This window comes from Tyto alba, unplaced genomic scaffold, assembly GCF_018691265.1.
Source record: "Tyto alba isolate M040663 unplaced genomic scaffold, T.alba_DEE_v4.0 Super-Scaffold_17, whole genome shotgun sequence".
Classification (NCBI taxonomy): Eukaryota; Metazoa; Chordata; class Aves; order Strigiformes; family Tytonidae; genus Tyto; species Tyto alba.
Window position 1 is genome coordinate 17,831,866 of NW_024881279.1, and position 13,061 is coordinate 17,844,926.

The 13,061-nt window shown below is 35.5% G+C and overlaps 1 protein-coding gene across 9 annotated transcripts in view; it reads left to right on the forward strand.

Annotated features, from left to right (window-relative positions):
* Positions 1-13,061, forward strand: part of TENM2 (teneurin transmembrane protein 2) — a 693,894-nt gene that overhangs the window by 612,376 nt on the left and 68,457 nt on the right. For 6 of the 9 annotated variants that reach the window (XM_042790513.1, XM_042790514.1, XM_042790516.1 and 3 more), the window contains one exon: positions 5-217. In XM_042790513.1, the coding sequence (XP_042646447.1) occupies positions 5-217 (213 nt within the window). The remainder of the gene's footprint in view (positions 1-4; positions 218-13,061) is intronic. The other 3 variants (XM_042790512.1, XM_042790515.1, XM_042790517.1) reach the window with 1 other exon arrangement.

The window sequence follows — 13,061 nt, forward strand, 5'->3', positions numbered from 1 at the left end:
CTAGAAGTGTGCTCTGTAGACTGTGGCACTCACGGGGTGTGCATTGGCGGAGCATGTCGTTGTGAAGAAGGGTGGACAGGAGTGGCGTGTGACCAGCGTGTGTGTCATCCCCGTTGTACGGAGCACGGAACTTGTAAAGATGGGAAATGTGAATGCAGAGAGGGCTGGAATGGGGAGCACTGCACCATTGGTAGGCAAACGACAGGCACCGAAACAGGCACATATTGCTTTCTTTTCATAAATCGTAGAAACATAGTTACTGTTGTGTATTGTAATAGGCTGTTCCTTTAGGGACCCTAGTGCTTTCAAATATTATCCCTGACTCAAAATGTGTGGGGTGAAATGCGGATGAGCTCTTGGTGTCGTTTAGAATCAGTAACGAACTGACTTGTAGAGAAAAAGACGCAACAACAAATTCCACAGCAAATGAACATTAGTAAGTAAAGATGTAACAAATGGTCCGTCACGGTATCGTCTGAGCCAAGATTTTCAAACTTAACTAAACATTCCTTTGTGTGAATGGCATCTTTTTTAATTTCCTGGTCTGATGCATCAGTGCTCTCCTGCTATTATGCATCACATCTGAAACACATCACCACCATCACCACACAGAGCAGGGGTCAAGTTGTGAGGAATAAGTGCTCCTGGTGTTACAGAAATAGCTCCCTAGCATTCTCCTGTGTTGTGCTGTGACAGTGGGCATGGTGTTTGCATATAGACAATCCCAGCATGTGAGGGCCCTGTCGGTAGTGCAGCATGCTGCTGTACCCTTTCCTAATAGCGTGCTGCTCGGCACAGCATTGGCATCACGCAGAGTGCCGTGACTAACACGATTGCATCTCAGCTGTGATGTGTCAGCCTGGGAAGTTCAGAAAGGTTATACTGGCACAAAGCAATGATGTTCTATCCTCTCAATTACCATGCTTGAAAATTTATTCTGAAGAGGAATTAATTGTTCCTAAATGAAGTTCTCTATTTTGTCTCTACAAGCAGTCAGATGGTGTATTTGGATTCTTCTGTAAAATTACTGGAAACAATGGAAGAAATTAGTTTCCCTGTGCTGTAATCAAAATGGGAAATTCTGAGTGATCATATCTCTTCTGAGAAGTCTGAGCAAAATTATCGTTTCTCCAAAGAATTTTTGGATGACTCTGAGTTATACCTTAAAAAAAACCTAGTGAGTCCAAAACCAAGGTCATATTGTTTTAATTACCTTAAAGCGGTAAATTTAACAAAGAAAATGAGTGGGTCAATTGAGATTTTCATGGCAATCAGGGACCCTAATGGGACAGTCCTATTACAAGTGAATTGTTATTTCTTTACTTATAAGTATGGTGAGATTCTTGCATCCCTCAAGCTGTTTTTCTTTTTCATTCCCCCTCCGATTTCCCCCTGGATATAAAACCATTTCTGATACACACATGAGTTGCAAACTAAAAGTATACTTTTATTGGAGAGAAGAAGGGAAAAAAAAAAATCCACATATTTTTGGGGCATATCCTTTGATGTTGTGGTGCTGCATGCTTCCGCCACACTATGCTAATATGATTTAAATCAAAGCTTTTCTGACTGAACACTTTGTGACTGGCATAGATGCAGAGTGTTTTTTCACAATTGCTTTCTGACTTCTATCATATCGACATATCTTGCTAGATTAATCCAGGCATTTTGTTTTCATATTAAGTACTTCCTAGATCTTTACAAAATGCCTAGTATATGATATTTTTTTGCATTGAATTGTGTAATAGTTGCTTATTTTAAATGTTGCTGCTTTGCGCAAAATTTGTTTTACTCTGGAATCTCTTAGTAATATGCCTATGTTTAGACGCAATTAGTGTATTTAAAGTCTTCATTACTGTGCACACAAAAAGATGCCTTGAACTGATATCTTAAAAGAATTCTGGAAATTACAGGCTGAACTAGTGAACTCTGAAGAGAGATTTTTAGTCTGATTTTCAGAGCTGTGAAATAAATATTTTCCCTATTATTGATTTATATAATCAATTCTGGTTTTCAACGGAAGGGTGATACTGCTAAAGTGATTAAAATATGCATAAGATTTTTTTGCATGGTATGTATTGGAAAAATTTCCTTGAAACTTAATGTAGGTCTGCCTGTGGCAAAGGTGAGACTAGGGCAGAAAATTTAGATTTGCCCTTCTAGTTATTGTATATTAAATTTGTGCAGTTATAAGTTGCCTGTTGTCCATAGAAAGATCTATATTCTTGTGACAGGCCTATATTAGTAAGAATTTTCATATGCTCATATCATGAGGCCTGATTGTGAGGGCATTTACAAAAGCACAAAGTATGATGCCAGAAAGGGAATTCAGTTCAGAGGGACAGCTCAGCTTGATCCCAGTGGCTCATGGTATGTGACGATGTAACAGAGAGTTTGAAGGATAAGGATGATAAAACTGATTTTTGGCAGTATTTGTACAAAAAATGCTAGAAGTTACCACTGGAAAATTTGTCCTTACAGTGAATGGATACTTTGGAACAAGGATGAGTTGCTCAATATGTTTTAAATGTTAGTGTGAAGAACTAAAGTGTACTTAAATTTTACAGAAACTCAATCTAGAGTACTCTGTTTATGGTTTCACTTTCAACTGAAAAGTTGTCAGACCATTTAATGTCAGAATTACTCACTGAGGAGTGTCCACCTAAAAAAATAATATTTAGGAATGCAAATTTGATATATTCAAACCTTGATTTTTAAGGTTTTTAAAAATTATTTTATTTGATGTTTTTAATCCAAAGCAATTGTTTTAGTCTTGTTTGGAAGGTACCTGGCAAACTGCACAGTCTGTTTGTCCTAAGGTAAAGTCAGGCCAGATCAAAGTAAAATAGCTGATGAGCAGGGGTTGAATCTCTCCCTTCCCTGCACATAGTTTGAATTTTTGAATACCTGTATTATGGCTTCAGGAGCAATGAATGGCCAGGTTTACTTCACAAGACATTTGAGAATTTCTCCATATGGGCTTCAAGCAGAAAAATGCGAATCCTATAGGAGAGTTTATTTACACTGAATTTCCATTTATTGCTACACCTAGTCAGAAATCTCCTGAGTCAGTAGAAAAGCTTGCTTTGATTCCAGTGACTTTAGGCCAAGCCCACTTAGAACAAATCAATCTAATTTGTGAGGGAAAAAAAAAAAAACAAACCAAAACAACAAAAAACAAAACCAAAACCCAACAGATTTCAATATACAGACCAAAATACATTTTTTTTGTTTATGTTTCTTTACTAGTTTCATGTTGTATATTCACATGACAATGGAAAAGAAATCATTATAGCAACCTGCAGGTATCCAAATCCAAGTTCATTCAGGGTATCTTGTTCTATTTAGTATCAAATTAGGCCTTTGTAGATAGTTGACAGAATGCACACTTTTTGGCATTTTGATGTTGAGTATGTAAACTCAAAAAGCACTCTGAAAAGTCTCCCGGAATGCCACTATTAGGTCAGTATTAACAAGCTGTTTGTGCAAAGCAGGTTTTACCTGTGTGCAGCAACAGAATTACGTATAAAAATCAGTGAATGCAAATTTCAAATTACACAGATTTTTTATAAATCTATATCAAAGTAATATAAAAATGAAAGGAACGATGTCTGGTCTTGCTCAAATACTGTACATAGCAGAGCAGAACTCTACACCAGGTGCTACATTTCACTTTGCTACTTCAGGTAAGAAGAAAAATCACTTACTGGAGTGATGATAAAGAAAATTAATCTTTTCCCAGTGCAAAAATAGACCTGTCAGGATATGTTTATTAAGTGATTACTATTCATTGATTGCAATTATGGAGGAAGTTATAACTAAATAATAGAGGGTAATCTAGATGAGGAAAAAAATACTGGAAAACTGATAACAAAGCAAAGGACTGAGATATAGCAGTTGCTAAATCTTGAACCAATTTCATGCTAGAGTTTTAAGATAGAGGATTTAGCTTTTCCTTGAATCGTCTGAGTGTTGTTAAGGCATGCTGTTATAAAGCAGATCTGTTACTTTCACTGAAAATAATATTTGGATGTTTAAAACTGTTGTTTTTAAACTGTCGTGGAGGGTGTTCTCCATATAATCTGTCAGGATAGTATACTAAGGAAAGTGTGATATATATGGAGAATGTAAGAAGCAGTCAAAAATACCATTCCGTCTGTAATTTATATCCCTGCAGCATGAAATACGACTGTTATTAAGTCATTGGTAAAAATCTCACTGTGAGACCAGTGAAATCAGGATTTATTCCTAAATATTTACAGGTAAAATTTAAAAGTCTGCAAACTGTAAGAGGTGAGTTCTCACCAGAAGATGATATATGAGATTTTCTTCGTGGCTGCCTGTCATATTGTGAAAGCCTTGCTCCTATTTGCTCACATCCTACATTAGATGTAGGTTAAGCACTCCTGCTTTCAGACAGAAAGTGGCAAAAGACTGTAGACAAGGCTATTTGATAATATGGATACTCTGCTGCAGATTACAGTCAAGACAATTCTTATCTTTTCTCTTCTCTTCCTTTTTTTTTAGCTTTCAGTACAAATGAGCTATACCCTCTTTGACAGCCATGGAAGCTGAAATTCCAACTATCTAGCTGGTGGGCAAAACACAAACAGGGGCGATGTTTGCATCTCTGCAGACTCTGCTCAGAATCTTTTTAGGTTAGAAAAGGCCCTTAAGATCATCAAGTCCAACTGTAAATGTCACACTGCTTCCTGGCCTTGGTACTGCTTTTTGGAATCTAACTCCAGAGGTAGGGATCTGCCGCTGTCTTTCCACCACCAAGTCCTTGGCCTCTGCACTGGAAATGTCAAATGGTAGGACACGTTCCTTAGTAAATAAGGGATTTGGAAATCTCTATTAGCTCTATTACCTACCTTCTATGTTTTCAGGGCCTTAAATGAAGAATAAAGGTTTGAAAGAACCAGGATCCTGTCACCTACATGGTGCGAAATAACGTAAAATTTTCAGATACATAAAAATGTCCAGGAAGAAGAGAGAACTTCTTGTGTCCAAGATGATTAAGATAAGAAGTTTAAGTTACAGTATGGGAGATCTGGGTTAGGTGTTAGAAAAAACCTTGTAACAGTAAATGAAAAGCTGAAGTATGTTGTCTAAGCAGGTTGTGGAATCCTCATCAATGGAGCTTTAAACAACAGTTTAGACAAATATCTGTCAGGAATAGCAGAGAGGTAATTCACCCTGCCATGGGGCATCAAGCTGACTAGAAAGCCATTGAACTATATGAGCTCTCTTCCAATCTGATTTTAAATGAGCTTGAAAGGAAATATTCCTTCAAAGTACTTCATTATATAATGGCCTATGTTAAGATTTGTACTGTCATCCCCTTTAAGAATCTAATGCTGCTCTTAGAAGTAGAATTGATCACTTATCCAACCAAGGAAACTAATCTGTGTGTTCTGTATTTGCAGAACAATGGCTTGTCAATGTATATATAACATCCAAACAAAGAGCAAATACTATACCCAGTAGGTAAATACTTCAAATCCTCTCCCTTTAAATCACCAAGACTCACCCAGCTGAACACTAGATGGATAGTATTCCACCTCTGTTTTTACTAAAAAAAAGGTTTACTAGAACTTTTTTTCCCACAAATGTTTTGGGATAACCATGCCTTTTCCAGCTTTTAGACATGTTTATATTTTTTGTCAACTGGAAGGAATACTGCATATAAAGTGTAACGATTTAGATTTGTACCTTATCATGAAGTCAATAAGTGACAGAAACATTAATAATGCATCATTGTGTTATCTTTGGATACAGCAGGGTATTTTTGTCCCATGATAATGCTCTTTGTGTCAAAGATTTTTTCTTCTACTACTGATTTTTCTCGTTGTAATTACAATGGTAATGATTCAAAGATGAGGCAATTTTCAGGAGAGATAGAAAGTGTGTGGGAGGAGACAGTGGAAAGCCGGGGTATCTGACAAAGAGCAATTTAGAAGGAGCTAGATATATTAGACTTCTCCGATGTACTTCTAACTTAAAATTAATCTGTAACAGTTTATAACCTATCAAGGCATAAAAAAACTTCTAACGATGATGATAGGAATTTAGATTACATACTCTGCAGAGGGAGGAACACATTTTTCATTTTATTTGAAAAATGCATGGAATATTTGGGTTATGACCACTTTTCATTACTGATGATATAGAAATATCTTGATAATATATATGATGACATGACCAAAAATGTTAGAGACATTGGCTATTGGGGTATTTTGTTTGTTTTGTAAATGTGTCATCTTTTATTTTACCTCCAAAATTTCTGACTAAAATCTCTTGGCTGTAGAGTCCCCAGATTACACGCTGTGTAAATAGCTCTTGGTTTGGATCTTGTTTCTTGTTTGTAACTTTGTAAACTGCTATCCCAATAACTAAAATATACTTTGCTACTTTTGTGTATCAAGGATGAGTTAACTGTCTAAACATTTTCTGTAGCACTAAGGAATCTAGAACTACCATATGCATCCTCTTACTTTATCATAGCTGAGCAAGATAACTGGTTATATATATTTGGAAGGAAATAATGTATGTAGAGATTTGTATACACTGAGAGTGGTTTGACTTTCAGGGAGCTGAGAAACAGAATTCTTTTTCATTTGCAGAATTTGCACAGGGCAGCTGGGGATCTTTTTTGGCTAAAAGGCAAGCTTATTCATGAGGCAGAACTTCCCTGTTTGCATTCTTTGCTGAGGGCTTCTTGTAAATGATTGAAATATGTCACAGCACAGTGTCAGAACACTTGAGTGGCTCTTTTCTTTCTCTTTATATAGGATATTTGCAGAACATGACCTTATTTCTTCCCTTTCTAGCCCAAAAATTTTAATGAGTGTGTTTTCAGTGAAGCTTCCTGCATTTTGTCTGGTACTTCAAAGATGCACCCAGCAGATGCTGGTGAATAGTTTCCCAAACTAAAATCACATTTCTTTTTTCTCCTTTTGGAGGGGCTTCTACATGAGTTATATTGATTTTCTGGCCAATTCTTGAACTCTTAAAAGATCACAAAAAGAGGGGGAGGGCAATCAATCATGCAGCTGATATAACTTTTGAAAGGGCAAAGCTGATTTTGCTGTTCATAGGAGTATTCCTAGCATCAGGCAATCTTCTCTTCTTCCACAGATAATGTTTGCTGTGTTATTTTGTACCCTGTGGTGTCAAGCACAGCTTCAGCAAGTGAGTGAGTTACATGGTGCTGCTGGATACAAAATAGCAAAGACTCGGGAATGCTTGTGAGAGATCAGTGACATAGATTGTATAGCAATAGAAAAGTAGTACCAGATCTTGAGAAATATGTATGTATGTACATATATATAATATTTATACTTACTAAGAAAGAAATAGAGAACAACATCTGCCCATCCGTCTGAGTCCTGCTGTTAGTGTTCTTGATAAAGATATCTCTTCCTTAATCACTTGCACTATTGCTTATACATTATCAAGGTATAATTCTTGTATCTTCAGTATCAGTTTCACCTAATCTTTCATGCTTGAAGTTGCAAATAGAGCCAAATATGTTTTGCCTGACTGCTGCAAACTCTGTAGAATAACAATTCAAACACAAGGCTTTACCTTTTCAGCTTCTTGTCAATTTAGTGTCAAATTAACAGGAGGATGTATTAGATGTTAGAAGCTTGTCTTCCTAAGATATTTGATGCTTTTGAAATTATCTACTTAATATTTTCTTAGTTTAATGTTGTATTAAAAATATTAATATCAGAAAGAAAAAGGAAAAAATGGTCTCTGTATCATCTCTGAAGTGTCAGCTCAGGATTTTGCTGTGTGATCTATTTAGGGCTTTGCGGAAAAAAATGAAACTATTGAAAGCTTTCTCTTTAAACTGTCAGTTATCTCTTATGCAGTAACCTACTGACTGAGGATGAAATACACAGTGATGTTGAATATTGATAGATCTTGCTTTCACTAAAAGCCCTTACTTAGACAATTTTTTAAAACATCTTAAGGACTGTATATGCGGACTTGTTCAGGGAACCGATTATTAGGTATCATGAGCCATTCTTACTGAACAAAGTTTTCACAAAATTTGTTATTTGGCTCTTTCTCTTGTTCTTTCTTCCCATCCCTATTCTGACCTGCTTATGAAATGCTTATTAGAATAACCTCTCTTCTAAAGATTATTTCTGTAGGTAGCCTCAGTCTATTTCATTTATCTATAGTTTTTCTATACATATAAAAAGAAGCAAAGTTTTCTGTATAACAGAAATCATCACGTAGTACAGTATATCTCATTTGCACAAAGAAATTTTAAGCATCGTTTAGGTTACTGAAATGTAAGAACTAAATACAAACCTGAGTGTTCTTGAAGGTGTTTAGATCTGAGGTTATGGTCCATGTTAATGTCTGTATGTTAAAAGTGCAGATAGTTGAAGTAATATTGGGGTCATTATTACCTGATTTATAGCTGCCATGAAAATTGTAACGAAGTGTGCAGATTTCTACAATTTCCAGCACATACTACTGTAGTGTTCTCAGTGATATAGTATTGATTGACATATAACTGTCTATCTCGTTCTGTCAGTTGTATTCAAAACACATCCATGCTGGGATAGGTAGAGACAACACAATATTGGTGTCACATTAATCTAGCAGCAGTCCAGTCATAGTACTAAAAAGCAAAGGAAAAGTGAGACGTGAGAAACTGAGGTTGCTGTGTTTATCTTCATTCTCTCTTCATTCAATAAGAGGATTAGAACAGAAAGGATTCATAGTCCAGCTGTTCCTTGAAGAATTCCAAATCTGAGCCCTGGCCCTTAGCACTGGGTGCTACACACGTAACTTAAATATTTCCCTCCAAACAAGTACCTCACTGAAACAGTTAAGCAGTTTTCATGGGAAAGCAGTAAGTTTTGCTTTCCAAAGTCTTCAGTGTGACATGGTTCATAACATTATCTCTAATGAAAATTTAGGCAGAGGAGACATGGCTGTTTGCTTATCCATGTGAAACTTTTCTCCCTCTCATTCTACTAAACTTAAAAGGTACTTTTACTCCCTCCTTACTGTAATCTGCCAGTTCTATGGCCCATGACTGATGTCTAACATCTGGGATTCGTTGCCTTTTCTTGTGCTATCTCATTGGTTATTGGGAGCCATGCAGTGAGGCCCAGATGTTCATGTGTAAAACAGTTTCTGCATTCTCTCAAACATGGTTTGCATAATGGCACCTAAGTCCTACCCAACTCATTTGTATTTTCTCTGTTTTACAATGCCTTTTAAAAGACTGCGGGTTTCCTGCGTTCTGTAAATAGGGAGCCATACATTTGACAAACTGCCAATCAATGTCAGATTTTATTGCTTTTTCCTAATCCTATTCACGGTTTTTAACAGTCCAACGTGGAGCAGGTTGATCAACTTGGCATCGATAGACTGTGACCTGCTTTTAAAATGTTGTAAAATAATATACCATACAAAATAGCTGCAAGGGAAGGTTTAGGTATGTCTTCTTAAATATTCTGGAGTGATTGGGGTAAACTGAATTACACGAGCTGATAGTTAATATTTCATATAATCAGAAAGTGCATACACTTTTAACATTTTAGTATATTTTTACAGAAATGCATATAAAGTAAAGATGAATCTCTTCTGTATTCATTCTAGTTAATTATAAAGTCGCAGATGAGATTTTTTTAGGTAGATGTTAAAGGAGTAAAGTTATTCACGAGTATGACAAATAGGTAAGATTCGTAATGCATTTAGACCATGTATGTTTTAATTTGCCTTCAAATAGTCAGTTTTTCAGAGCATTGAACAACTGAGCTAAAGAACCACAGTGCATCAAGATGCAGTCCCCATTTTGAAGAGAAATAGTAGTGACAATAACTTTGTTATCTAAGAAATAAATATAATGGTGTAATCATGATTAAACCCCATACTTTTTAATTAAAAACTAAATCAGTTTGTAGTGAAAAATATTCCTAGGTTGTGATTTTAGGCTAGAAACGATACTAAGAGGACAATTATCCAAAAGAACAAATTAACAAAAACAAAGATCAGTTTAGGAATAACATGTTTACATAGAACATGGTAATTTATTGATCATAAGAGTAGTACTGCTTCAAACACTGTGATTTTCCAATTGTTAGGAATCAAAAAGGATTGCTGAACTTCTTGTGGAATGAGTTTATTCAAGAATAACACTGAAGTTATTTTTGTAAATTCAGCATGCACAAACACAGAATACTGAATGTCCCAGAAGATGCTGCTTCTCCTAAAACCATTACTACAGATGAGAGGACTGACTTTTTGTGTTAACCACTGGGAATACCAGATAGTAGAACTTGGTTCCTAATGTAGCATGTTGCCATCCACTTGTCAGCATGTTTTAAATATAAACTGATCTTACTTCTTTGCTTTCCATTTAATAAAGCAAAGCAAAATGTGTGTATGTGGGGTTACAGATCACTTCTCTCTGAAATTAATAGGGGAATTATCATTATAGCATACAGTTTTACAATGGAAGATAGTGTGCCCGGAATTAAGCAGTTATAGAAAAAGAAGTTCAGTGTCTCTCTTCCTCTTCCCTATTTTCTTTTATTTTTAAATTGCAGAATCACTTGCATTTGAACAAGGAGAGTACTACTGAAAGCAGGAATCCATGGATCATTATTTACTGCAGAAAAGTGAAAGCATAATATGAATTTGTTAAAATGTTAACAGATTCTGCATATTCTGATTAATTCTACTCCTTACAATTTATGTGGGGTTTTTTCAGAGTAATTTGATAATAGTACAGGAAAAGTAATGGCAATATGCCTTTCCTTGGGTTTTATTTAAAAAAAAAAAAAAAAAAAAAAAAAAAAAAAAAAAAAAAGAAAAGGTATTTTAGACTGCATAGGAGTTTGTTAGGAATATGAAATGAAGGTTGACATTGCTCACCATGCAGCATTGTTAATAGATAGCTGAACTGGGGAGGGGGGAGGAGGAGGGGGACGTATAGTGACACAGATTTTTAGATCCAATTCATCTTTTTGTTGGCTTCTTTGGAAACTAGGGGTAAAATTGCTTTTTGTTCCTGCCTCCTTTGGATCGTTATTAATTGATTTTTTATCATGAATCCAATCCATATATATCTTCATTGTGTCCTGTGAATGTTTGAACCTTTTTTTTTTCCAAAATAAGTCAGAAGTATTGATTTAGAGTGGAGAAAGCCTTCCATATTTAGAAAATGGGTTATTAGAGTCAAGGTCACTTTGTTTGCGAAGGTTGAGAGGGCAAGAGCTGCTTGAAGGAAATTTTAAGTGTGTGTTACACTATAGAAAATGTTAAGCCAGTGTAAACAGGTCTGCACTCATTGTTTCTGCATTGTTCCTCTACAGGGATGGTTATGAACCAGAAGCCTAACCAATGTATATACTGTGTTGCTCTTGCATATATAGCTCGAAGGCTGAAGGGGAAATGAAAAAATCTGTATAGATGCCTAAGCTTGTACTTGCAGCTTCCTTAATTCAGATCCAGAGGGGTCTGCAGAGGTTATCGGTTTTATGATTTTTCATTGGAATCTTTTGTTATATATTCTATCACAATTTTAACTGCTTATATGCTGAAGAAAAAATTGAATCAAAATTGGTCAAGCCCCCGTTAATTTCAAAAAGTAGTTCATACACTATATCAACAGACTTAATTACATATGAAATATCACTCAGGTAGCAAACTGCATGGATTCAGTGAGGTGTCTCCTGAAATTATTAATGTTTTCATACCACATGAAATTTTGTTAAAATAAATGAAGACAGTGCTTATTAAAACCCAGTGATTTCCCCATTCCTTTTAATCTTTCAGTTGTCCATACACAGAGAATTCAATAAGCCAGTCGTTTCTGACCAGTATTTGTATTTCTAGCTACCATGAATTTCCTAAAATCCTTATTACCTAATTTAAAAGTGTTACTGTGTGGAAAGTTTTAAGTTTGATGTGCTTTGTAAAGGGAAATATTTATCAACAGAATTGAGGTAATTTAACATATTTGCCTTCCCTTTAAGACTACAACTTTTTATTCAACCTTTATATTTATTATTTCCCCTACTATACTAAGAATTTTTGAAAACATTTCTGAGGTAAAACACTGTTTCTAAAAATTTCTGTCAAGATATATATAATGTACCTGATTTCTTAAGGAGAATGTTCCTATCAATATTAAGTAGGAGCTATCTCCAAAAGTATTTGCAGAATTAGTCCCCAGATCTTAATTATGTATTTTGTTTTTTGTATTTTATTGCTTGAGATGAAGATGTTATAAAATTTGAGGAGAGATGTCATTCAAATGTGAACAAATGACAGTGAAGTGAAAAGGAAGATGTCTGTTCTTTTCAGCATCGCTTCTATATTTTTGTCTTATGACTAAAAATTACAGGTTTAGTAAAGGTAAATTTCCACAGCACTACTGCTACTGATCCCATACTTGATTTAGGTAACTTCATTCCAGCTTAGAAATTAATTAAAATTAGTAAGTTGCTTCTTTCAGAATGAGAAGCAGATATGCGTGCTGGAAAATGCACTTAAAGGTCTTCAGTTTACTGATTTGTACCTTGAGGAGAAAGGCTGTGTCATTAAACTGCAGGATAGTTTTTCCAGTGAGTGAAACCCAGTTAAAAAGGATTTTTGCAAAAACTTCCTAACCACTTACAGAAGTTATTACAGTAAATTGGATATGCACTATGCCTGATTAAACATATTCCCACATATGTATTTACTCTGAAACCTAAAGCTGTTCCAAAGTTCACTTTGCTTGATTAAGACTCATAGAGATCTCATAAACTCAATAGAGGCAAACTGCATCAATCCTCAGGTGAGAGACCTTCAGCTAACATTTTGATGATGCAGGGTGTTCTTTTGTTAACTACTCAGGGAGTAGAGAGTAGAGTACTGTGGAAGTCCTCTGCAGTTTGAGTGAGGGCAGTACTTCTCACTTTCTGCTCTGAACTGATGAAATACTGCTACAGTGTGGGAAAAGGCTGCTGTATACTGCTTGGTTTCACAGCTTTGAACAAATCATTATTGTCAAGGGAAAGCCTAAATAGTATTTGTTT